The 27,732-nt window shown below is 41.8% G+C and overlaps 1 protein-coding gene across 12 annotated transcripts in view; it reads left to right on the forward strand.

Annotated features, from left to right (window-relative positions):
* KCNH7 (potassium voltage-gated channel subfamily H member 7) overlaps nucleotides 1–27,732 on the forward strand; it is a 254,288-nt gene that overhangs the window by 192,901 nt on the left and 33,655 nt on the right. For all 12 annotated transcript variants that reach the window (XM_083406100.1, XM_083406105.1, XM_083406104.1 and 9 more), the window contains 3 exons: nucleotides 8,665–9,090; nucleotides 17,511–17,910; nucleotides 25,512–25,711. In XM_083406100.1, the coding sequence (XP_083262226.1) occupies nucleotides 8,665–9,090; nucleotides 17,511–17,910; nucleotides 25,512–25,711 (1,026 nt within the window). The remainder of the gene's footprint in view (nucleotides 1–8,664; nucleotides 9,091–17,510; nucleotides 17,911–25,511; nucleotides 25,712–27,732) is intronic.

The following is a 27,732-nucleotide window of genomic DNA, read 5'->3' on the forward strand; positions in this document are numbered from 1 at the left end:
CGGCCAGCAAAAGCAACTCCTCCGGCTTAGAGCTACTTTTCCTTTTAATTAATCTGAGTCATAGTAAGGCATAAAGCATAATAACAATAAATGTTGCTATATAAAGTATTTAAAATGGATGACAGAAACAAACTTTCTCTTCACGGAGGGGATGTTGCTTCAGGACTATAGAGTAATAGCTTATAAATACGTTAACACTGGAAAGCTATTCAAGCTTAGGTAAAGGTAAAGGGACCCCTGACCATTAGGTCCAGTCACGGACAACTCTGGGGTTGCGGTGTTCATCTCGCTTTATTGGCCGAGGGAGCCGGGGTACAGCTTCTGGGTCATGTGGCCAGCATGACTAAGCCACTTCTGGCGAACCAGAGCAGTGCACGGAAATGCCGTTTACCTTCCCACCAGAGCGGTACCTATTTATCTACTTGCACTTTGATGTGCTTTCGAACTGCTAGGTTGGCAGGAGCAGGGACTGAGCAACAGGCGCTCACCCCATCGTGGGGATTCGAACTGCCAACCTTTTGATCGGCAAATCCTAGGCTCTGTGGTTTAACCCACAGCGCCACCCTCGTCCCAATATTCAAGCTTATTCAGGAGTAAATCCCACTGTGTTCATTGGGACTTACTCCTTTGTAAGTGTGCTTAGGATTGTTTTAGGATCAGAACTAATTTCATTGCTTTCAGTTTCTAATATAATGAATTGTTACATATTAATCCTGCAAATATATTCATTTTTGCGCACACTTTCGTCTAACATATGCAGTTTTATGAACATTGTTTTGTGAACATTCTCCATTGTTTGGTTGGAGCACTGTGTCACAAAATTCGGATAACAGCAAATTTCAAAGGGTGGCTTTTTTTGTTCTTGTATCATTGCGGTAAGTGAAAATTTGATAAATTTGGGTTTAAATGCAAAGTGAATTTCTCCCCATCCCTATTTTCAGCACAGCACTAATATTAAAGACTTCTGCCTGCACACAGCCCATGGCACACTGATAGCTAGTGTTGGACTTGAAGTTTGATTTCAATGTCATAATATCTTCTTGGGTGCATCCTGATATGCTTTTGAGTGACTATGTAGTCCGATTAACAGAAATGTGACACCATGAAAATTATTGTCATTGCTTATTCCCCTTTTAAAAATACATACACATGCACACAAATGTTTGGTAGTGGTAGGTAGTGGGAAACAACATAATTGAGATGAACCATTCATTCAGTTCGGGATTGTATGGCTCCTCAGAAGGTTAAACATTTCTAGACTGTCCCTTTGGGGTTTCCTGGTTACTACAGAGCTTTTTAGCCCAAGATGACAGAGCTTCTCCACACTTGCCCTTCTAGGACTTCATAGTGCTTTCAGTCAAGTCCCTTTGAGGCTTTCCTGGGAAAGTCTCAAAAAATGCCACTCTTCTCCTACTCCCCCCTCCAAAACCCCCCCCCTAAAAGTTCTGCCTTTTCAAAAGGGCAACTTTGGGTGCCAAAATCGAAAGTGGTGCATGTTCATTTCCAGCTGATTGAGTCCAAAGGTGATACAGCTGTCATCACAGCCATCCGAAAGCATCTCTAATTATAGTCTCTCGCTCATTAAACTGTAGCATTTCAGAGACCTAAAAAAGTCACAGCGCACCTCACAATGGCAATTCGGAACAGCACGTTGCATGTTATTGGTCTCTGTTTTGCCATTCCTGAGTGCTCTGATTTGAAACCGTTTGCCCTGTCCAATTATATTAAACCCTAAATTCATTCTCTTTAGAAATGTTTAACTCTAATTGGGAGTTTGAGAGCATTAGCTGGTCAATAATCAGAGTCTTTTCTTCTGCAGACTTGTCTCCCCCCCCCCCCTTATGGGTTGTACTAGCTAATTAAATCCAGCACTGAGGTTGTAATAAATTGTATGGGTATTAGTTCATGTCGTGTACTTTCTGAGCCCAAAGGAATTTAATATGAGTATGATAATATTGATTTACTGTTTAGTGGCAGCAAAAAAAATAAATGCTAATGAGAGACTTCTCCGAACTTCTTCTTGCATTCAGATAACAAGGTCCGCATTAAGTTTGATTGAGACTCCTGGAGATATAATTGCAGAGGGGCTTATAGTAAACTGGGATTCAATCCTAAATTTGGATGAAAGGGGAGAGAGAGGGGGAGAGGAAGAAAGAGAGAGAGAGAGAGAGAGAGATACTTGTAGAAGCCAAGGATTGAACCTGGGTCTTTTTCCATGCAAGCAGATGCAGATCTATATCTATCTATCATCTATCTATCTATCTATCTATCTATCTATCATCTATCTATCTATCTATCTATCTATCATCTATCTATCTATCTATCCATCATCTATTTATAATCTATCTATTATAATATCATTATCCCACCTTTCTTGCAATGAGCTAATGGTGACATTCATGGTTCTGTTCTATTTAATCTTCACAGCAAACCTGTGAGGTAGGTTAGGCAGAGAGGCAGTGTCTAGCCCAAGATGACCCAGCAAATGGGCCATGGCCAAGCAGGAACTTGAACCCTGGTCTCCCAATTGAAACAACTCACATTTTCCAATGTTTAGTCCTTCACAGTCAATCCTTGGTTCGGAATCATATGGAGTAGGGTGTGAACCTGCAATAAAACAATGCTTTATGGATGGATATAGCTGCATTTTATGCAATCACAGGAGCACTTCTGGAAACTGAATGAATTATTGTGGAAATCAGATTCACCAGATCAGATCCGCATGCTGCCATTTTCTGCCTAATCACAAACCCGAGGGAGGAAGCTTGCACAAGTGAAGTTTTTAATGTGTGACATTTTAATGTATTTTTAATCTTTGTTGGAAGACGCCAGAGTAGCTGGGGAAACCCAACCAGATGGGCAGGGTACAAATTATTATTATTATTATTATTATTATTATTATTATTATTATTATTATACTTTGCAGCATTTTAACTGCCCCATTGGGAGTCTCTAAAATGTGACGTTTTGGGAAGCCATTGTTCCATTAATTCATAACCCAGATGGTTGTTGCTTTAAATGGTTTAACAAATGATAAAGTTAACTTGAAGCTTACTTTTCAGCCTCTTACATATCTCAATGCATTTTATTTTCACTCTGAGTGTCAGTTTCAATAGCTGGGTGAGTCAGCAAAATGCAGTGCCAGTGCTTTTTTCTGGAGGGTACGCAGAGGTACGCATACCCCTAAAGATTTTGTGAATCTAAGTTTGGCCTCATTGAGGGGCAGTATTTCAATATGAGTAGGAAAATGAGAGTACCCATAAAGATTTTTTGAGAGGGGGGGTGGAAGCACTATGCAGTGCAATCCTATACATGTCTACTCAGAAGTAATTCCCACTGAGACAAATTAGACTTACTTCCAGGTAAGTGTGTGTATAAGATTGCAGCCTCAATTTCTTAAATACAGTGCATGTTACTTTAAAGAATATTGGGGTACACTCAGTGCAACTAAAACCAAGACGTGTTGGGTATTTTGCAGGTGCCAGTAACCTGATTTTGGAACAGATTGATTCTTTTAAGACAAATAAGGCATATGTGTCAAATTTTGCTACATAAAATACTCAGTGGGGGAATGGCTGTTGCTAAAACCCTATTGGCCATGTGTTATTAGTGAGTTGCCTTTCCGGTGCAAATTCAAATATCTTTGATGCTCTGAGAGAAATTCCATTGAGGTTGTATGTGATAAAGATCAAGATTATTTATTCTGCTATTCTCTAAAATGCAATGCAGCTTTGTTTGGTTCCTCGTGTCATCAAGAATGAAATGGCGATTGCCATCCAGGGTAACGTTTGGCTTAGTTTTCACTCAGGCACCTGCATTTGTTATGAATTTAGGAGCTAAATTCAGATTTGGGGCTTTTCTTTAGGGGATACAGGCTAGTACAGGTTTTTCAGTCTTTTTTTTTTTTTTACACAAGAAAATGGAAGAAATTGGCTTGGCTGGATACAGCCTGATGACTTCAATAGAGACAAAGCAGAGAGGAATTGCGACTCCTGTTGCTTCAGATGGGAGGAGAATCCTATGGTGCAAAAGAAATCAGGCAAACTAATGAAAATGACAGCTTTAAAATCAAACTGCCTTTTCAACCTCAGAGAACATAGTGAGTGTTATTTGAAGCAGTTGTGGTGGCATTTAGCTTTAGATTTTAAACCCAATTGAAATGACAATATTTCTTTTCTATGAAAAAGCCTTAAGAAACTACCAGCATTTTAAAATATATATATTCATTTTATCTCTACTACAATATGTGCAGACTGCTGGTGATGACAATGCCTAGTCATTGTGGCTGCTTTTTTTTCTTATATCACAATAATGGTTGCAGCTCAAAAACAACAAAGGGCCAATGTCTTGAATGAAAGGTGGCTATTCCTGTAGTTCAGCTCCCATCTTCCTTGAACATTGGCCATGCTGGCTGGGGTTTTAAGAGCTGGAGTCCAACAATGTTTGGAGCACCATCAGTCAGCCTCTCCTGCCTTAAAGACTATAAAATGTATTATGACCTCAGCTTTAATGGACAAAAGCCCACTTCATCAGATGCACAAGAGGATGCTTTCAACCATCCTAGACTTAATCTGTCTATACTGTACTTTATTCCAGAAAAAAAGTTGATTCACAGGGTTTTATTGTCTTTTCTATATGAATATTTAAAGTGTAATCCTATTCATCCATTCATCCTATTCAGTTCTCAGCAGTAAGCCCTATTAAAATCAATGGGGCTTACTTTTAGGTAAATGTGTGTAGGGAAAAAGGTGAGAAGAAAAAAGGTGGTCAACCCACCACATCCAATGCCCTGCCAGACTCAGGCCAGCAGGACAGAAGTAGTCACTACTCATCCTTTCCCATTTTTGTCCCTTTGACCAGTTCCCTCTTGTCGGGAATCTTTGGCACACCACCTTGTCAGCTGATAAGGACAAAGGCCATGGAAGTTTTTGTTAATTACATTTGTATACCATCCTACACCTGCAGGTCTCGGGGTGGTGACAACATAGAAACACAATATAGAAACAGAAAATTCATAATAAAAACAAAACAACCCAATAACCCCCTCCTCCCCAGCACATTTTAAAAGTGCGTTGAATATCAATATGCCAAAGGCCTTGTTAAAGAGGAACATTTTTGCCTGGCACCTAAAGGTGTATAATGAAGGCACCAGGTGAACGTCTCTGGGGAGAGCATTCCACAAATGGGGAGCCAGTGCAAAAAAAAGGTCCCTTCTCGTGTTGCCACCCTGTGGACCTCTTGAGGAGGAGGCATACAAAAAAGGGCATCAGAAGGTGATCTCTGGGTCCAGGTAGGTTCATATGGAAAGAGGCAGTCCTTGAGGTATTGCAGCCCTAAGCTGTTCCTGTGATAAAGGAGGGAAGAGGCATCCAATGTCTGCTTTCCCTCTTCAGGGTCATACCTGTGTCTCTGCCCTCAGAGAGGGTGCTCCAGGGCTCATGGGCACTCTCCACAGGGCCATTGGAATACAGGACTAGTCTCAGAACTGCTGCTGAAATATAAGGGATCCTGGGTTGCAAAGCAGTGGGCCGTTCCTTGGCTTTGCCAACATATCATTTCTTCACCTGTATATGATTAGGCTTCACTCTGTCCTTCTTTGGAGCTGTTCCATGTGACCCATGCAAACACAGAAAACATCACATCCACATCAGTTCCTGCATGTTTTTAGCATCGATGCTGCAGGTAGCGATGGCATGGGAAGAACTGCGGCAACAAGCACCTGGCAGTGCCACAAAGAAAAGTAGTTGCGTGGCTATACCCACCGCCTCCCATGAAAGGAATAAATAAGACACAGACAACAGAACTTAGGTTAATGGGCGTAAATGGCCACAACTTTATTGATTACACGTAAGAGCAGTATTGGCCTTAGGCATTGGCCCTAACGACTATCCGGTCTAACCGGGAAGGGTTAAGCACCAACAGGGGGAGCCCCCGAGATGCACATCCCTGGGCGCTCCCCGAGGAGTTACCGCTCGGGGGTGTGCTTTAGGCCCTAGCCTCCATAGGTTTCGGACGAGGCGACGCCCCCCGGAGTCCTTTATTGAACTACCCTTCAAGAATTGGGGGAGGTGATGGCTATCCTCCCCCCCCGACCACATTTGCATAACAATACCCTGGCCAATGCCTAACCGCCACTCAAGCCCAGTGTGCATTTGGAGAGGCATTTAGAAATCATCTGCATCTGCTCATAATCCAGGAAGGTTCATGTGACAGCATCAGAGGTGGTTGTGCAACCTGGTTGTTAGATCTTCTTCCTCAAAATTCACCACAGAATGCAACTCTGCTTGCTTCTGACCAACTCAGAAATACAAGAGGGGTTGTGAAAGATGTTTCAGGGTTTCTTTCCATGGGCACACATTCCATCATCATGTCAGTCTCCTGAATCACTTTTCTAAATAGCTGAACAGGATTTTTGAAACTTGACACCGTTCTGTGCCTATCTTTGAATCCATGAATGAATAGGTTCCTACTGATTACTGCGATAGCGGGCCTCTAATTCAGTGACAGAAGCCATAAGCAAAGAAATGCTTCCAGCCCCTATACAATACAATGCAAATCTTTATTACGGTCATAGGTCAGCCTAAAAGGGTGGGATACAGTCATTTAAAACCTGAAAAGCTAAAAGGTATTAAAACAGAAGGTGAATATAAAAGTCTATGAAAAATTAAAAGAAGCTAAAAGAAGGGATAGGAGCATTGGGCAGGTGTGGAAGAGCATAAAAGGTTGCTATATAAAAGACTTTATTAATGTACAGAGCACTCTGATATGTTCATTAAATCTAGTTTGTGGCACAGATCATCCACCGACGAATTTGAGCACAGCTGTGCAGAATCTAGCAACACTGTATGTTGTAGCAGGATTGGTATCTGAGAGCAGCAGGGAGGTATAGAATGCCCTGTGTGCCCTGAGTACCCAAATTATTTGAAGCCAAGCCAATAGCACAACTTCTCTATGGTGCCCAGTTGGGTTCCTTTTCCAGTTTTGCGCCACTAGAGCTTCCAACCCCTTCCAACCCAGTTTCTGCCACACTTGCCAGTCCTATGAGGCCTCATTGGCTTCAGTGGCACAAATGACTATGTGTGCACATCAAGAAAGAGAAGCTACATGACTGGGCAATGAACTGGGTTGGGTTTATTACAAAGAAAGGAATATTCAGCTCCCTGAACTTGTTTTGTTATGTTCATCCATAGGAGTGGGGTGTGAGTCCCTGGATTAGTTGTTGGTAAGTTTAGTAGCAGCGGGGACAACAGATCAGAAGTGAAAGGTTCCTGGAGAGAGGGAGGAGCCTAAATACTCACGTCTCTTTGAGCTTTCAGACAGTGGTACATATGGGAAAGGAGTGGCTCCAGGTGCGGCAAAAAGGCTGCGATTCTGCTTTTTATATGAACCAGTGCAGCCAGCCTCCATTAGTTAAGTGCAAAGGAATAAATAATAGATTTATCCCGGCACCCTTGCCCATGTTGCTTAATGGCTGCTTAGAAGCAATTTATAATCTCTGTAGAACGTAACCATTCCCTACTGTGCTGTTCAAAAGAAAAGTGTGGTTATTAACCCATGGTGTCCTCCCAGTTTTTCACAGTATGCATTTTTGTTCAACCAATGATGCTGTCTATGTGATTAAGGAGAGGGTGTGAGGTTTGTGTTCTTTTAAGTTAAATTAAAGGAGGTTCACTTTTTTAAAAAGGAGCCCAAGTTCTGTTTGCTAAAGCACTTTAATCTGAAATCTTAATCTACAGGTATATATCTACATCTATCTAGAGCTAAATCTGTATCTATCTCGATAGATAGATAGATATGAGTTACTGAGAGCAGAACAAAATGGAAGACTGTGCCATACAGCCCTACTCAAAACCTGTTGTATTTCCTATTGAATAACTCTCTCTAGCTTTTCCATGTTTTTCAAGTTTATACCTTCTGTAAATATATATTGAAATGTGTATATATATCAAATCCACACAGAGACTGTGTTCCAGAGCTCTATACTTCAAATTCCCATTGCTGACTGTGTGTCCCATGAACCTTAACAAGCATGAAATGTTTTCTGCAGAAGTGGGAGAGAACCCTGCTCATAAATGCAGAGCTTCTTCATGGTATGGCAAACATAATGTGCCATTTAAGGTGCTTAATAATAAATCTCTCTCTCTCTCTCTCTCTCTCACACACACACACACACACGTATGTATGTATGTATGTATGTATCTTCCAGCACATAGTTTTTCTTTCTAGTATAGTATCTTAATCCAGTGGATCACACATGCACATACATATCACATAATGATGAATCTCTGCAATACCTAGGTTTGGGAATACATGAAAGCTTCCAATAAATCAAAATATCCCATGGGAAAGGAGACTGAATCCAAGCTGATTCAGGGGGTTTTCCATTCACCAACCTGGAAGGTACCAAGAAAACAGTTCGTAGATTGAGAAATGTTTTTGCAGGATAAAAGCATGGGGATCTGGGGTTGTATCTCTTCACTGCATGAACAGAGATCCACTCGCACAATGGAACTTCGAATCCTGGCTTTAAAAAACAATGTCATTTGGATATATGCTTTCTATTCTAGATAACTTTACACAGTGTGGGCCCCTCATTTCCCCCCTTTATACTCTAAATAGTTTACCCTTACACAGTGTGTTTCGTTTTTCTTTCTATCTCCCTAGGTTCTATCCTTGGGAGCAGATGTTCTGCCAGAATATAAACTCCAAACGCCTCGCATCAACAAGTTTACTATATTGCACTACAGTCCTTTCAAAGCAGTCTGGGACTGGCTGATTTTACTGCTGGTGATCTACACGGCCATTTTCACCCCTTACTCTGCAGCCTTCCTCCTCAACGACAGCGAAGAACAGAAGAGGCGGGTGTGTGGCTATTCATGCAACCCACTAAGCATGGTAGACTTAATTGTGGATATCATGTTTATCATTGACATTGTCATAAACTTCCGAACAACATATGTGAACCAGAATGAAGAAGTGGTAAGTGACCCAGCAAGAATAGCAATCCACTACTTCAAAGGCTGGTTCCTAATTGACATGGTTGCTGCAATACCTTTTGACCTGCTGATATTTGGATCTGGCTCTGATGAGGTAAGCTCACTATAACTAGAATCTATCTATTAAGAGTTTACATGATCACCAACTTTGTGCACACATCATGTTTTCTAATAGTTAAAAGTTGGATATATTTTATATCTGCTTTGAGATAGCTGAAATAAGACTACATGTGTGAGATGGAGGATGGGGGAATAAACCTCGTTTGTCCATTAAGTTAACTGGGTGACCTTGGGCCGGTTACTGTCTCTCAGCCTAACTCACTGGACCCGTCACACTTTCTCAGCCTAACCAATGTCACAGAATTATTGCAAAGATAAAAGGGGATATAACACGTTTATGTTTGTCACCCTGATCTCAGAGGAAGGGTGAGTGGAAAGTGTGATAAATAAATAAACTATATCAGCTCACACATACCCATGCCTATAATTCTTGAAGAATTGCATGTTATAATGCCCTGACCATATTAAATAGGTAGTGAGAGATCTTTGGTGATGGCCTGGCTTTCACCTTTTATTGCTGCTTTTTATTTCTTGTGCTCTTGACCTTAATATTTCTGTGACAATCCCTTTATACCAAGAATGGGAGCACATGTAAAATGTCCATGGTGCAATATCTTTCGCTAATGATCATTCTCAGTCATGGAGATGTCTTTTAAAAAGAAATAGATTTTCCCATTATCTCAGGGTCTATCCAGTAACAAGACCCCTGCTAACAACACAGTCAACCATCCTTTTTTATGAAATGGCATCATTTTCAAAAGCATCATTAGGCATGCTCCTCCAAGGCTTATAAATTCTTGGCTTACAGCTGGGAGATAATAATCAAAAGGTTGCATGTCATAATGCATACCAGTTCTGCTTGTGTGTTACTTAGTTCAGCTAGGTAAACTGATCCAAATAATATATGTCATTGTGATGACCTTAATTTAGCCTCACTTAAAAGCAATGGGTTTGGTAGCACCATTTGGGCATCGCAGCCTGAAGATTTGTTAAAATAGAATGCTTATGGCAAAGTTGTTACTGAACATCTCCAAGCAATATTGTTATTTCCTTACATATGTGACATATCTGAAAGACAAAAGTCATCTTTGAGCATTCACTTCACTCACACAAATGCCATCATGCAGAGGGGTGCCACCGTGGTCACTGTAAGATGGTCCCCTGGAGGCTGTGGCACAACCTACAGGACCTTATTAGCAAATCTTGGTCACCAGGCAAGTCAGTTTGGAAGGAGACACTTCCTCAAGTAACCCGGCCCCAAGTTGTCTTGAGATTTATTAGATAACGGAAAAACTTTAAACCTAGTCTGGTTGCAAATTTGCAAGGTGTGTGTGCTCAAATGCCTCATGGGCACCAAGGGAAGACATCAAGGGCACCATTGTGCTCACTGGCACCTTGTTGGTGACCCTTTTGCAGGGTTAGCTCTGCAGGGGGAAATCAATAACAACATTGGGATAGCTGGCATAGAAGGAAGACTGGCCGTCATTGTGGCTTTTGTCACTGACAACTCCCTGATCAGCTTCCAGAGGACCCCAAAGTATTTCTCAGGAGATAGTATGAAAACCACTTTTAAAAAGAGTAACTTTCTTCTGCATGTTTACAAAAATGTAGAACAGTAAAGAAAGAGAACAAATGAGAATAAATTGTGTGGAAGAAGCAAAACTGCCTGGGTGGAAGCAAAAGTCTGACAGTCAGGTTAAAAATAAAGTTTTTTCAATATCAGAAAGAAAAGAGTTTTGGTCCATGTTTGTTTTGTTAATTAGAATGCATTCATCCAAACAGCTGAATACCTATGGAATACCTCCCTAAGTGCAGTTCCACAATCAGACAGACTAATGCATCATAATACATTCGCTAGTCTGCTTCATCAGGCCCTAGCATATACCTGCCCTTCAGCTAAAGAGCCACTAATCATAAATCAATTTAGCACCAGGGTTCTGGAAATGGAAGGCTGAAATACTATTAGCATTACTGAAGGATTCAGTAATCAAAACTGAGAAACAGATATCCTTGGGGAGCTGCTGTAGCTCTGAACAGGCTCCTCTATGCCTTCCTTATTACCCAGATGAATGCCAGAGCAGGGCTTCTGTCAGTCAATCATTCCCAATACTCAGATGCATCAGAATTCCCTGCCCTCAGAAGGACACACACCAAGGAGAGTGACCCTGCTGGATCAGCCCAAGTCCAGCATCCTCTTCTCACAGTGGCCAGCTAGATGCCTCAAGAAGCTCACAAGCTGGACCTGAGTGCAATAGCTCTGTCCCTATTTGTGATCCCTACTCAACCACCAAAGGGTGGCTCTGTTAGTGCTCCCCCATGGTTCAGATGCGCAGCTTGTAACTACCAAAAGTAATGCATCTTGTATTGGGGGCCCAACCTTGTGGCACTCCCTCCTCACTGAGGTTAAACAGAACCGATTCCTTCTGAACTGCAGGTGCTGGACAAAGATTTTCCTAATCTCAACAGCCCCACCGCCACCCCCATGATACACCACAGGCAGTGATTACAATAAGCATAGGATGGGACAAAAACCCCTGCCTCTTTACATCCATATGCATAGCACACATATCTCTGTCCTCCAGCATTGCCGCCTCCACACTACCTAATGGAGAGCTGGCCCTGGGTATCTGCAAGCTGTGTGTGCATGAGGTCTAATTGGAAAGAGCCTACGCACATACAACTTTTATATGTGAAGATTCTGTTCAAATAAAGCTTTGGATGAATGCAGAGAAGTAAGAAATGGGGACTGTAGACATTTGTATTCTCTTCTCCCGGTCTGGCATGCACAAAGAAAATAGTGTTCACAGAATGTTGCACAGGTCTCACTTCTGTATTGAAAATACAGTGGTACCTCGGTTTACAAACTTAATCCGTTCCAGAAGTCCGTTCTGAAACCGAAACCGTTCTTAAACCAAGGTGTGCTTTCCCTAATGAGGCCTCCCGCCGCCGGTGCCCTTCCACCATTTGGATTCCGTTCTTGGACCTAGGTAAAGTTCACAAACTGGGACACTAATTCCGGTTTTGTAGAGTTTGTAAACCAAATCATTCTCAAACCAGACTGTTCTTAAACTGATATACCACTGGACCCACCCACTCTTCAGTCCAGAGACTTTCAGAACAGTTTTCATAAGAAGCTCTTTTACTTCATCAGATCCTTGATCCATCAAACTACTGGCAGTGGTTTTCCAGGGTTTTTGACATTCCCAGTTCAATCAGGAACATTGCAGATGTAGAGCAGATGATCTGCCACTGATCTGCAGCTTAAAATTTAAAGGCACAAAGTATTTTTGTATAGCCTCATTTGTACTGTTGACACAATATTAATAAAATAGATTGAACTCTTTAAAAAAAAAATGGAAAGGGTTTATGGTAAAGCACCCATCAAATAAAAAGTTCTCTGTCCAGCACCAAAAATCCCCATCAGTGTCAGCATCAGACAAGATTCCCATGAGGAAGTTTTCCACTACTAGGACACAATAGAAGACCCTTTCCCTGGTCAACTCTATCTCACTTCAGAAAATGAGAAAACTCGAGTAAGGGTCTCCAGGGTTGACCTTAAAACTCTAGAAGATAGAAAGGGAGGTGTGGAGGCAGACATAAACTAGTAATACTGAAATAAGAATTCCGAGAACCTAATTGTGATCAAGTGCTTGATAAAGGTGGGTCTATTTTGAGCTGAATCAAGTGCGATGCTTTGATCACTATAATCTAATGATGGATTTGGAGCACTTCAAAACACGCCTCACTCATGAAGGATACATTTTATCCCGACAAGTTGAGCACACGACACAAAGATTTCAAAGTGATAAGAGGATTTTTCAGCACTAGAATAAGACCACAGTTCCTGAAATGGAATTACTTGGTATAGACATAGTTTGCTTTGAATGTCATTTTCCTTTGTTAATCCTAAAGACGGCAAAGAATGAGAAATTGATATTTAGTTATGTAGCAGAATATTTTTATTTCCAAAGTAAATAAATGTCTCTATTTTCTGGAAGAAAATTAGAAGTCAAAATTTGATTTAACTGGGACCGAGGACAGCTTTATTAAGCATTGAAGAATATTAAAAGGGAGCTTAACTTGGGCTGGTAGTGCAACCTCTATGGGCAAATAGGACACCATCATGAGTCTCTGTCTCATTCCTATAGAGGCAATCCCAGCCTGGCTTAAGAGCATGGAGGGGAACTGTGCATTTCCTATTACCCCAAACACTATTATTCCATACTAAATAGCCCAACCCTACTTTTCACCTCTTACTGACAAAAACCCAGGTTGAGGGAGCCTAACTAGTCACAAGAGGACTAGAGTTCTTTTGTAACACAGCCTACTGCAATATATTGAGAGACTACAGGGGGTGGGTGTTGGGTCGCACACATAAACACATTAAAATATTATGGGTGCAAAAGGGCCCTAAACACTCCCCAAGAACTCCTGCATGTGAGGGAGACCTTGGGCCATTAAACAACTTTAAGGTCTGCTCTATATGTGACCAAAAGTACGCTTTAAAAAAATTACCACTGAAATTAATGTAAATGTTAATACTTCACGCACAGTATCTTAGTAGTGCTTATAACCATCCTGGATGGTGGCTATGCTGTATTTGGGCACAGTGAATCAACACAGTTCATTCAACAGTCAAGCTTCAATAGGCAACCTGGTGGTCTAGTGTTATTCCTACACTGTGTTTAGTGGAACTGCCTAGGCCAAAGATGTAGAACCTGCTGGGCTATATTATTATTATTATTATTATTATTATTATTATTATTTACTTATACCCCACCCATCTGGTTGGGCCTCCCCAGCCACTCTGGGTGGCTCCCAACAGAATATTAAAAGCATGACTGCAACAAAGACTACAAAGAGAAGGGAGTTGGAATCCAACAGTCTCTGGCGGGGCACAGCTTCCATATCACCAGCCCCAATCCCATGGTCCCCTGCTGATGTTTTGAACTACAACTCCAATCACCTATGATCATTGGGCATGCTGGCTGGGCTGAGGGCAGCCAAAGTCCGAAACACTCGGAGGGCATTACATTAGAGAAGGCTAGCCTAGACTACCTGGTGAATTTGTTGCAAATACAAGATTTGACCTAGGGGTGTCCTGGTTCACAGCTGACATGTTTATTTATTAAACTACAACTTTTCCCCTCACAAGCAAACCCATGAGAGGGCCTATGAGGTACTGGTCCCAGCTTTTCAGAGATATCCACTGGGATATCTCTAGATTTATGCTGCAGGGATAGATAGGAACTCTTTCCATGCGCTGAGTTTATCTTCTTTTGGCTGAAGGGTCAGCGTTTTCATTCCACCCTCCTTTGTAGGGTAACACTATTTGTTCACCTTTTTTTTTTTTTTTTTACTTCTCCTTGTCAATATTATCTTGGTGCTTTACTCTGTTAATGGCAGATCTCCTATAGTCATGCATGTTGCCTTGGTGGGGGGTGGGGGGAGGCCTAGAATAAATATGGCAGTGTTCATAGCTAGACCACACTTTTCAAATACACCCACAGCGGATGTTGATGGCTGTGCCAGCTTCTTAATGCGTTGGCACTGCCATTATGTAGTAATGACACAGTTAGCTGCTATTACTGAGCTATCACATTGTGCTGTTGCAGGAAGGAAGTTGAAAATTTAGCATAAATAGAATATGTTGTTTTCAACAAACATGGCCCGTGGAATACTTCTCTCTCTCTCCCACTCCCCCTTATTTCAAGGCTAAGATTATTGAGTTCTAAATTCAGCAACACATAAAATATATAAAGGTTTATTCAAACTTTTAACATGGTGCTTAGTGGAAACTAGTAGGCTGATTTCTCCCACTAGAACCTTAAATGTTTTCGGTTGTTAAACATCATGTATTATGCATGCTTTCTGGAAAGAAAAAGAGGTGGTGGTGGTGATGGGGGAGAATATATGCAAACTTTGCATCATTATTGACTTTCTCCATTAATATTACACATCCCGCCTAAGTAGATTTGAAGGGCAGAGGGAGCTCCTGCGGTCACTATTTATAGTGTTGCATAATGTTCAGCATTATAGGGTTAATAATGGATAAGGCTCTGTGACTGACGACAGTAGAATTAGAAAGTGGTGCAGATATGAAATTTGAATCCTATAAGGTTGCCATATTTCAAAAAGTGAAAAGTTATTAAGCTTTCTTTTTTGGGGGGTGAGGGGGCAAAATTGTTGAGCTTTAGTTTTAGGAAATTTGCCAAAAAATCAACACTTCCGACATGGGTTGCCATATGCCTGAGTTTCCCAGGACATTTTTCGTGATTTTCGGAAATTCTGCCTGGACACTATTTTCAACGTCTGGGCAATTCTGGATGTATGGCAACCTATGTAAATCATTGGATAGAGTGACAGAAAAACAGAGGAGGGATGCAGGGCTCACCTCTACTTATTTCCCAGGGGGCAGACTCAAGCGAGGCCCATTGGCCGGTTGGGCCTACCCCCTGGGGAATGCCTGGACCCAAGTCCATAGACCAATCTGCAGACAGGCCTGCAATCCTCCCCAGCCAGCTGCCGGATCTATGACCAGGCCTGTGGCCAGGCCACAATGCCCTCTGACCATTTAAAGTAAGCAAATTTTCTCCCTGGTCAGCTTGAACTGCACAAGTACTGCCCAGCTGGATCTGGTCTAACACTGAGTTCCTAACACTGGTCAGACAGTGATGTGAGCATTCATATAACATCCCCCCATTGAATCCAATGAAGCTTAAGAGTGCTTCAGCACCTTTGATGGGGAGGGCTGCTGTTCAGTGATAGGGCACAATCTTTGCCTGCAAAAAAAAAAGCCCACATTCAGCCCTGGGCACTTGCAGGTTGGACTGGGAAAGACGCACATCTGAAACCCTCGAGAGCTTGGTGATTGTCAGTATAGAGACACCTGGATGAAGTAGATAATGCAGCTTCCCATGTGCTTAGCCATACAACCATGAGCTTATAATCTGCATTGAGGGATCTTTGGGGAAAGCAGCTGAAAAGTCTTGAAGGAGTGGGGGACAGTAGCTCATACACCTCTGGCTTGCAGGTTTATAATACAGAGGTACCTTGGTTCTCGAACGGCTTAGTTGATGAACAAATTGGCAGCCGAACACCGAAAAGTGTTCTGGTTTTCAAACGTTTTTCAGAAGCCAAATGTCCAATGTAGTTTCAGCTTGCGTGCAGGAAGCTCCTGCAGCCAATCGGAAGCTGCGCCATGGTTTTTGAACGGTTTCGGGAGTTGAACGGACTTCCGGAGCGGATTCAGTTCAAGAACCAAGGCTCCACTGTATGTTATTGAAAATGAGATTGGTTTGCTATTGTTATGTGTAGACACAGATGTTAATAACTGAGAAGACTTAAAGAACTCCGCAGTGGTTTATCCTGCTTAGTTTTAAACTGCTAAATTAGGTTAGCTTTTTAATACTCTTTTTGTATGGATCTATTTTCTGTATTTATAATTGACATTATGATTATTCAACATTGTTCTTAAAATATATACAGTTCTCTTTATTGTTGTTCGTTTGGCATGCTGAGCTCCACTTGGAGCACCATTGTGGGAAAGTAGCATATGATTATGATTTCCATGTGCCCAATGCGCCTTTGGGTGTGCATTGCTCAGCAATCAGCATCCTCTCCTCCAATGTCACATGGCAAACCATTAAAAAAGAAGAAGAAGGGAGATTCAAAAGCTGTTTGTGTACAGTGGGGAAACAGCTGTCTGAAGATGCAAATGTCATACACTATTCTATGGTCTGAATGCATGTGATCAGTCAACTTTGCTGGCAATCTGTAGTCTCTAGTCACTTCCTGGATAGGAGGCCTCCTAGGAATTTTATGCAAGCTGCCCTGAGCTATACTGAAAAAACATTAAATAATAAATGGCATTGCAATCCTGCGCATGTCTGTTTAGAACTAAGACACACAGTGTTTAGTGGACCCTTAATACACCCGTAAGGGTTGCCTGAAGTAGCTCATCTTATCCCAACTTGTGTCTTCTAATTTCTGTGAAGAAATCCTCATAGTGGGAAATTCCTTTATTTATTTATTTCTAAATCTATATACAGTGGAACCTCGGTTTTTGAGCATCCCAGAAGCCGAACAATTTGGAACCCGAATGCTGAAAACCCGGAAGAGAATGCTTCCATTCTCGAACGTGCCTCGGAAGTCAAACGGCTTCTGAGGCGCGTTTCTCCATTTTTCTCAATGGAATTTGCTGATCGCCCATTGCGCCTCAGTTGTCAAACGTTTTGGAAGCCGAACGGTCCTCTGGAACGGATTATGTTTGACAACAGTGGTACCACTGTATTAAAAGTACAAATATTCACTGCTGCAGTCACCTTAGTGGTTTTCCACAGCTTGTTGTGGAATTTGAGAAACCTATCACTGTTCTTAAATTGCGTTGTTGTTGTTGTTGTTGTTGTTGTTGTTGTTGTTGTTGTTGTTATTATTATTATTTTGCTCCTGCAGACAACAACCCTGATTGGCCTTCTGAAGACAGCTAGACTTCTCCGTTTGGTGAGGGTCGCACGGAAACTGGATAGATACTCTGAATATGGTGCTGCTGTTCTGATGTTACTTATGTGCATATTTGCCCTCATTGCTCACTGGCTGGCTTGCATCTGGTACGCCATTGGGAACGTCGAAAGGGATTACCTGGCTCGTAAAATCGGCTGGTTGGATTCCCTGGGACAGCAACTGGGAAAGCATTATAACCGGAGTGATAGCAGCTCTGGACCATCTATCAAGGACAAATATGTCACAGCACTTTATTTCACCTTCAGCAGCCTGACCAGCGTCGGATTTGGAAATGTGTCTCCAAACACCAACTCAGAGAAAATCTTTTCCATCTGCGTCATGTTGATTGGCTGTAAGTAGGGACCCTTCTGCGTTTTTCACTTTCCCCTACCTCCACCCCCCTTACTGGGGAATAGTGAACACTACAGCGTTTTCCTATGTTAAATGTGTGTGAGAGAAAAGAATTTGGGTAAAGGAAGGAAAGAAAGCAAGGTCAAGGTAAGGCCTCCTCAGCTCACGGATAAGATTCCCATAGGGAAAGCCTTCTAGCTTGCTTTTCATCTAGTCCCCCCCCCCCCAAAAAAAAACCAACAACACAACAACACCTGAGCTTATCTGTGTTTAACCCTGCAGCTTGTCTTCAATGTCAGGGCACAGGAGCAAAATGTGTCAAGTTATAATAGATACAGAAATGCCCCTGAATGCAGAATGCATGTCCTTAAGCACTAAACAACCTGAAAATGGCTGGAAATTGGGGTGAATGAATGTGAATTCCAGTTAATATTCATTACTGATAACTTTCATTTTTAGAAATTAAGCACTGCCAAATACCCCTTTATAGTGTCTCTATGGGCTGGGTCACATTTAGAATCTATCTTGTAAAGGAGTAGAACAATTTGCATGCTTTGCAACCCTAAGCATGCTTGCTGTGAGGCTCCCTGGACTCAGTTGAGTTCTCTCCTTACTGAAGGGTTAGGCAAACTGTGGCCCTCTGGATGTTGCCGGAGTACAACTCCCATCACCCCTGACCATTGGTCATTCTGGTTGGGGTTATGAGCGGGGCTTTTTCTTTCACCCGAAACTCACTGGAACTCAGTTCTGACACTTTGCCATTCTAAGAGAACAGGGGAGGTGTTCATTGTAAGTTCCGGCACCTCTTTTTCTAGAAAAATAGCAGTGGTTATGTGAATTAGAGTCTAATAATATCCACAGGGGGCACAGATCCCCCACCCCTGCCCTAGTATGTGTGTTATCCCTCTTTATTTTTCTCTGGAGTATCCCTTGTAAAACCAACTATTTGGAATATCCCGTATGTCTTCTGTCGATCCTTTCAGCAACCCAGCTAAAAAATAATTTACCCCAATCAGCTTTGCTCTTTTAGGGGCTGCTTTTAGATGCAATTTTATCTGAAAGCCTCCCTGCCCCTGCCCCCCCCCAAGTCACTTTAATTAAGGCCGATATCTACTCCTCTGCATTTTCTTCCCTGCTCATTGAGGAGTGCCCTGTACATGTTTGTGCCTGTGGTATATAGGAATGAAGCCTATTCTACTGACAACTTACACTAACCATTTCTTATAAGGTGTATGATGGAGCTCTTTTCATGCATTCATCATGTTCATGGGGCTCCCTAATAGTGGTGCCTGTGATGCTCATGCCACCAGCATGCCACTAGTAAAATTACATTGCGCACAAAAGAATATTGGAAACAAACTTCGGTCTTCAAAAAAAGTCATGTCATTTCCTAATCAGTGGAGGCTGTTGGAGGTGGCAGCAGGGGTGGGGGGAGCAGTTTCCGTATATCTATGTACAGCCCACATCTTCAGCACCTGCATGGACTGGGTGTTGGGAGCACCTTCTCTGATCTTCCAATCACAGGAACATAGGAACAGCAACACAGCATTCCTGAGGAATGGGTCCTGGTGCTGTGGACTCACATTTGCTCACGTGAGCACCTCAAATGCAGCAGAGTAACGGAAGCAAAGCTGTGGAGGATTTGTAGCATGCCTAATTTATTTCTACTGATTAAACAAATAAAAGAACATAACAAACATGTACGAGAGAAACAGCTCTCTCATACTGCCATCTTGTCTCTAGACAGATCAAAGAAAAAAACCTCACAGTACTAGGGACCGAAGTCTTGGAAGAGTAGCTTCCACCCCCTCCTTTCTCACAGACAGAAAGTAAAACAAACATGAGCTGGTGATCCTTGCAATGGGAGGGATGAAAATGCTGACAGGCGGAAGATCGTTAAGTGGACCATGCCATCCTATGGAAACACATTAAGGAGCAGGCTAGATAGGCTTTTGTAGGGAGCAAGTTCCATGACATTGAGGCTGGGCAACCCCCAGGAAGTCCTTATTCTTCGTAACCTTCGAAGCTCACAGGACTCTAAGTTGAGACTCCTCTGACGATCTTAAAACATTTCAGGGTGTATAGAAGAAAGTTGTCCTTACCTGCTCTGGAGGATAGGACTCAAACCAATGGCTTCAAGGAGATTTTGACTAAACATACAGAAAAACGTTCTGACAGTAAGAGCTGTTCGACAGTGGAACCATCTCCCTCGGGAGGTTGTGGACTCTCCTTGCTTGGAGGGCAGAGTTTGAATGGCCATCTATCATGGATGCTTTAGCTGAGATTCCTGCATTGCAGGGGGTTGGACTAGATACCCCCAAAGGTCCCTTCCCACTCTATGATTCTACCTTAAGATACCCAGCTCCCTCTGCACAAAATCATTCTTTTCATTGAAAAGCCTTAGCAAAAATCTCAGTCCAGCAGAACAACTAGGACCCACGGGGATTTTAAGGTGATATCAAAATCGTTTAACCAACTGCCGATGGTGTCCATGTCACTAGGGCATGTGGGGTGGAACCTTTAATTTAAATATATATACAATATATCCCAAACATGCAGTGCTTCTCCGTTATATATCCGTGCGGAAAGTAACCACCTTACGGCCCTTTCAAAGGGTTGAGCTTGAGACTGCAAACATTGTTTTAGAAGTTTCATTTTTAAAAATGCTGTTTTTGACAGGGAAGTGTTTTTGCTTGTGTTTCATTCATTTCAAGAATACTTGAAGAATGTGTTGGAAGTTTGGAAGCCTGCAGTCCAAGTGTTAAAGAGGACAAACCATTACGGTGCTATGTCTGGTGTACTCTATTTCCTCTCTGTATTCCCTCTGCTCTAGTCATCATACTTTTGCTACAGGGAATATTCTAGAAAGATATGAGCCGGGTAAAGTAGGTCAGGCTTGGTTCTCTTGACACTGCTGAGGGAAAGCAGCCTGTGGCACATAGCTGATATCACTTTATTTCTCTTCAGCTCCAACCGTGGCACATATTCAAGGAAATGTGAAAATGTGTGAATTGCTTATGGAGAGCCTTAACTACTTTTCTTTCCATTCTTCCTTGACTTAGAGAAGCTTCTAGTGGCTTCTGTGGCAGCTTAATCCATGAAGGGCTATTAGATGGGGTCCACTCTGAAAGTAGAGTGTGTGATTTGACAGGGCAATTAATTGTCAATTAAAACACTCAGTCCTATTGTGCTATAAGCAGCAATGTTTATTTTTTTAAAAAAACTCTATTAGTTCCATTTTATATGATCATACTACCAGGGGTGGAATTCTAACCCGAGAAGAAGGAGTGAGGCACCCAACTCCTTATATCAAACTGTGCCTCCTAAGAGACCATAATTCCATATTAAGCATGCAGTCTGATGAAAACCAAACAAACGTATAATCACACACAAAAAACCCTGAAGTGTTCTGGAGTCTGCTGCAGATAAGAGTGTGTGATATTAGATTTAGATACATAGCTGAGTCATACCCAGACCCACTGAAATAAGTAGATTTAACTAAGTCAAGTCTGTTGACTGTAATGGGTCTAAATCAGTATGACTAAAGTGTGATATCACCAATAACATTTTGATTCAATCAGATTTTTAAAATAAACCCTGTTAGTTTTGTAAATATTTCTATTGTGTCTCTTAAACAATAACAAGTTAAATGCTAAATACTTAGGGTTGCCATATTTCAAACAGTGAAAAACCCGGACAGAAAAGTTGTTGAGCTTTCTTCTGGCAAAGTTGTTGAGATTGCCCAAAGTTGTTGGGAAATCGGCAAAAACAGCACTGCCTACATGGGCTTTCATACATCCGGATTTTCCCAGATATTTTGCTGATTTCTGCCTGGACACTGCTGCCAACTGCAGTATTCCAAATATGTCTGGGAAATTCCAGACATATGGCAACTCTTAAATACTGAGACCCCCACAATAATGTCTAGGTAGGCTGGGCCCACCCTTTAAAATAACTGATAGGCCAGAACTGCCCTTCCCTTCAATTCCAGCTCTCCACCCAATATATAATTAAGAATAAAACAGATTTCTGTATGCTAATTCCCTTTACCCATCATGTTTTAAAGGAAATCCTCTTTATTAGTGTAAAGGCTTTGTGCACATGGAATTCCTCTCATTAATTTTGCTTAATTCCTTACTGCAAACTGGATGGCCACATGAATTATCTCTGATTATTTCAAGGAACACCTTCTTCTTTGTGAACATCCAACTACTATTTAGGCCTTGCAACTGAATCTAACGCATGTTGAGACTAAATTACAGGCTTCAAAGAAGCAGGCCCTTTACTGTTGCAGCACCACAACTCCCTTCTTCAGGAAATTGGAATGGCTGTCCTTGTGAAGTCAAGTCAAAAAGCTTTATCTTTCCCTTCTGCCCTCTGCAGTGAAGATTGTTTATATTATTAGCAGTTCTCACAGTAAACAAAAGTGCCATGCGTATGCATATGGGAATGGAGAAAGGAGTTTGTTTTTTACAGAGAGGAGAGAATAAATAATTTTCCCATTGATTTTCTCAGCTTTCATTCTTGGAGATAATGCTAGGTCTGTCAAATTCACTGTACGAATAAATGACAGATTTGATCGACTGAGCAGACGTCTCTCAAGAACTGATGTGGATAAATGGAAATGATTAGAAGTGGAAACGGATGAGACGAAGCTGCACTTTAGAGAGGCCTAATTAATGAACGTCGGTGCTGAGAAATGAATTGTGTCACAGAGGAAGGGCATGTAAGACGACATGACCCAGGAAGTGGAGCTGGAGGGGAACCGGAGTTTCAGGCTGAGCTGTTTCTGAAGGCAGCGCCTGAGGGTGTCCTCTTGCACCCAGCTCAGTACTCATTGCTACCCATTAACAGTAGAATTCTACATGTGTCTACTTGGGAGTAAAGTCCTGGTGAGTTCAATGGAACTTATTCCCAGGTAAACGTGTAAGATTGGGCCCTAAGGTTGTTCAGTCCCCTAAATTCAACATAGCTCAGTCGTTAGAAAATGAGACTCTTAATCTCAGGATTATGGGTTGGACAAAAATTCCTGTTTTGCAGGGGGCTGGACTAGATGACCCTGGGGGTTCCTTCCAGCTCTGCAATTCATTGATTCTAAGTTAGGGTTGCCATATTTCAAACAGTGAGAATCTGTACAGAAAATTTGCTGAGCATGAGGGAATTTTGCCCAAAGTTATTGAGCTTTTTTGGCAAATTTTGGTGGGGGGGAATTGAAGTTTTTGAGCTATTTTAAAGGAAAACTGCCCAAAACGACACTGCTGACATAGGTTGACATGCGTCCGGATTTCCCCGTACATTTTTTCTGATTTCCGCCCGGACAATGCTTCTGACTGCAGTGTTCTGGATATGTCCAGGAAATTCCGGACAGATGGCAACCCTCTCAGGTCCTGAGATGGAGAGAGTGAACCTTAAAGCCTGAGGATGTTGGTAGCTCTATTGTCATTTTAGGAGCCACTGGTCTTTTTTTTCCTTTCTTTTGTAAGAGCTTCTTTTAAAAAAATAAAAAGCATTCGTTTTAGGAATCAGTAATCAAGGTAGAACATTAAAATTCTCATTGAAGTTCTGTGGCTTCAGTACATTAAAGGGAGCTTCTTCACAGTAGCCAATCCTCCCCACCCCCACCTTGAAAATAAAAGAACTCTCTGCTCCCTTTGTGTCTAGAAATAAAAGAAATATTAGAATCAAAATGACAATTATAAAATAGTAATACGGCATCTGTTTCTTGTTGGCTTTTTTTTTAATTAAAAGAAAGTACATTGCATTAGCATAAACAATTTTAGCCAGAAATTAAATCTGCTAAATTGTATTTGGGACGGATGGTATAAAGGACGCCATAAAATCCCTGTTAGGTCTAAATCAGCCTGACATATAAACCAATCAAACTGAAATAACTGGAGTCTAGCCAGCAAGTGGCACTGAAGCGAGTCAAATGCTAAGGTTTGCAGCATCAGAAAGTTAAGGTTACTTCATACACCTGACGTAATGTGGCAACATTTTGTGCTGCTGGGTTTAAAATTGCCACCATTTTACACAAGTTAAAAACTTCTCCTGGCTCAGGGAGAAATAGTGAGGGAAGAGTCACCTGTTTAATTTCTGCCAGTCAAGCTGCTGTTAAGGGCAAAGGAAGCAAAGTTAGTAAGTAAAAGGTGGTACCCTCCTGTAAGCAACATGGCAGTGTTATATCATGGCAGCAATCTGGAAAGACATAACTCACATTACCAGAAGACACTTGTGTTTAAGGCTGTCAATTCAAAACCAATAATGCTTGGCAGTTTGTGAGTTACAGTTTCCAAAATAATAATAAAAATAAATCTGCATTGTCCAATTCAGGATGAAATTGTTATTTAATGATTTTTTTAAAGCTTCTTCAAACCGTGTGCCACATTCAGTAGACCAATCATATATCCAAAGTGATTGTAAATATGCCTATAATATAGAACCATAGAGTTGTAGAGCTGGAGGAAACCAACCCCTTTCAGTGTAGGAATCTCAGCTACTTCATTCGTCTTCTTTTCTTCTTTGGCGATCACTCGTAGCCAAGTAAGATTGTCTTCCATAAACACGGTTTTAACAATGAGTCTGTAAGTGACTGTGGAGGCCAATTCTGGATCACACGTCCTTCATACATGACAGACAACCATCCAAACTCTGCTTAAAAGCCTCCAAGGAAGGAGAGTCCGCCACCTCTCGTGGGAATCTGTTCCACTTTGAACAAAATTACAAACTACAACATTTGGAGATAACAGCTTTGAATTCCTTGTCTGCGTATCGGAGACGTTGATACAGCCATTCTGTTCTATTGACTTGTTTCCCCTAAAACTCTCCATTCCATTCCCTGCTCTTTAACTCTCCATAACCACTTCAACAAGTAGCACAACTGATTCTAAGTTAAGCAGTTTAAGTGAGCCTCCAGATGAGAGTTTATTGTGAAATCAGAGCATTTGATGGACACAAGTGTTTTATAGCATCAACCATATGACATGGTTGCCATCAAAATACCAGCTGGTATTTATTTATTTTTTTAATTACATTTAATCTGGATTTCCTTTTTCCGCAGAAAATCCAACGAGTAAAAACAACCCATTGTACTTCTGCAGTCATGGCTACCGTTGAAGTTCATTAGCATATATTTTATTTGATTTATTATTCATTTATTAGATCAAAAGATCTCACAGCGGTTCACAAGATATGGGCACTTTGTCGTGAATGGGGTGACATTTTGGAATATAGCCTTCAACACAGTGTGGCCTTCTAGAGGTTGATGGAATCCAACTCCTATTATCCCTCACCATTGGCTATACAGGCTGAGGCTGATGAGAGTTGGGATTCCAACAACGCCTAGAGGCAGGCCCATGCAGAGGCAGAGGGGGCAGCCGGGTATACTTGCCCCAAGCCTCGGAGGGCTAAGCCAGCCAGAGAACCGCCTGCTTTTTCCTTCCAGTTTATAAATTTATTCTAACAAGACTCCTGCCCCCGGCCTCAGACAACAAAGCTCAAGACGTTATAAAATCTAATTTGGGCTTACTGTTAATTTTTTGAAGTTATAACAACCAGTATGGTGATATTATCTAATTATTTGTTTGTTTGTTTGTTTGATCCCAGCATTAATGTATGCAAGCATTTTTGGAAATGTATCCGCAATAATCCAAAGACTGTATTCAGGGACTGCACGGTATCACATGCAGATGTTGCGTGTAAAAGAGTTTATACGCTTTCATCAAATTCCCAACCCACTGAGGCAGCGGCTTGAAGAATATTTTCAGCATGCATGGACATACACAAATGGCATTGACATGAACATGGTATGTAAATCTGCTTTTGATTGCTAAACAATGTACATTGATAATTATGGTACAGGGAGAGGAATGTGTCTCTTGACTTTTGATGGCCTTAGGGGCCTGTACTGAATACATATTTATTTATTTTTGTTTTTTGGCCCAAGGATACTTTCTGGTTTCACATTCATGCCATTATACATTTCTGTATAATGCAGTGTCATGTTAAAAGCCATTAATTATTCAATTCAATGTGGTATAGATTCATAGAGCAACCATTTCCACCCTTTTTGGGCAAGTGTAATGGTTTGACAGCATGTGGATTTGGCTGTGGAAGCTAGTCTGTAGCATTTCTAACGTAGTTTTACAGAAAACTTGCTTTAGATCCCTCATGCTTTGGATTATATGAGCAGTAATACACACACACACACACACACACACACAAACACAAACACACACACTGACCTGGGAAATGAAGCAGTTGCACATAAAATACAAACTGCGACTTCATTGCTGAAAGAGAGGTAGCATAGTGTTATATAACTACATAAGAGCCAAAAACATTTTAAGTGGATGTTGAAGAGGACAGTTTCTGTGTCAAGTTGCTCTGACGGATGGAATGCTTAGAGTTCAAAGGACTCTTGGTTTGCAATTGCATGTTTATATCCCTGTTGTTGTTGTTGTTTTACTGAAAAGCAGATTCAAAGACAGCAAACAAAAACCTAAGCGCTATGCAATGAAATCATTTTCTTTGCTGCTGCTCATTTGATCAAAATCACACACATACGTACACCAGTTGCTTTGCAACCCATGAAGGGAAAGGCAATATTTTTGCAGACAAGGAGAAAAAGCAGCTGGGGCGTGTGTGTGTGTGTGCATGTGCAATTTTGAGAGGACAAACTGGAGCAAGAAAAGGGCACAAATTGGATGGGCTTGCGTTAAAATGTGAACTAAATGAGTTTCTCCCCCATCTGTTCAAATGAAAACATTTCAGACATGCTGGCGGGCTTCTGGGATCTATGGTTTGAACAGACACTGAGGTGGGACATGTTGGCAATGACAGCGCTACAAAACTATCATCATTTGTGCACAGCCTACATGCCTGCCCACAGTTTCATCCAGGGAAATGCAGCCTCTTTGAAGCGAGATGTTTGAAAACCTAAACCAGCTGAAGTCGATGAGAGATGTGCTTCAGGAGGATGTGAAAATCCCTTGGTACGTCTTCCTTTTGATACATTTATTTCCACTTCTGGTTTAATGCTACAGCACCAATTCGTTCCATTTAAGTCAAAGTCTCAAAGAGACCTTCCCTAATGTCATTAAGCCAGAAGTGGAAAGCACGTTATCAAAAGGAAGTGGTACCAATTAGAATAAAGGTTTGCCCCGCAGTCCCTCTTTTGAATAGTGCCTCCAGCACTGATCCTGCTAAACCCAAGTTAGTTTGTCGAGACTAGTGCTGATAAGCACAGGAAGAAGGACAATCCTTTTATGGCTTTTACATGTCTGGCATTGAATGCTGAGACTCAGAAAGCCCTCTGTCTAGAAACACCTTAATCCAATTTCCATGGGGACCAATACAATTAAGGGGAGCATTCAGGGCTGGATTCAACTAGATAGTTGCCTTCACAATAAGTCCCACTAGCACTACAGGACTTTCCCTCTTCTTCTGCCCCTGCACAGCCTCGCCCCCTTAAATTGGCTCTGTGGGGTCAAGAGAATGCCCAGAGCAGCGCATAGTGGGAGAAGGGGGAGATTGTTTCATCCGCCAAGCAGAAATGTTTGCACTGAAAGAGTGCCCTCCTTAGTGGAGCTTTGTATTCCAGTCTCAACTTCTAGAGGTTGTATCCCAACAAGAGTTGCTCTATACAAGTGTTCTAGATGTTGCTGAACTACAACTCTCACCATCACTGGCCATTCACCATGCTTGGTGGGACTGATGGAAGTAGTCATTCAGCAACATCCAGAGGGCTAAATGTTCCCCATTCCTGCTCTAGATTCCTGAGTCTTTAGCTGTAGCTTGCATGACTCCACCAGAAGCATCTCAGCTT

The sequence above is a fragment of the Podarcis tiliguerta genome (assembly GCF_965153285.1).
Source record: "Podarcis tiliguerta genome assembly, chromosome: 1".
Classification (NCBI taxonomy): Eukaryota; Metazoa; Chordata; class Lepidosauria; order Squamata; family Lacertidae; genus Podarcis; species Podarcis tiliguerta.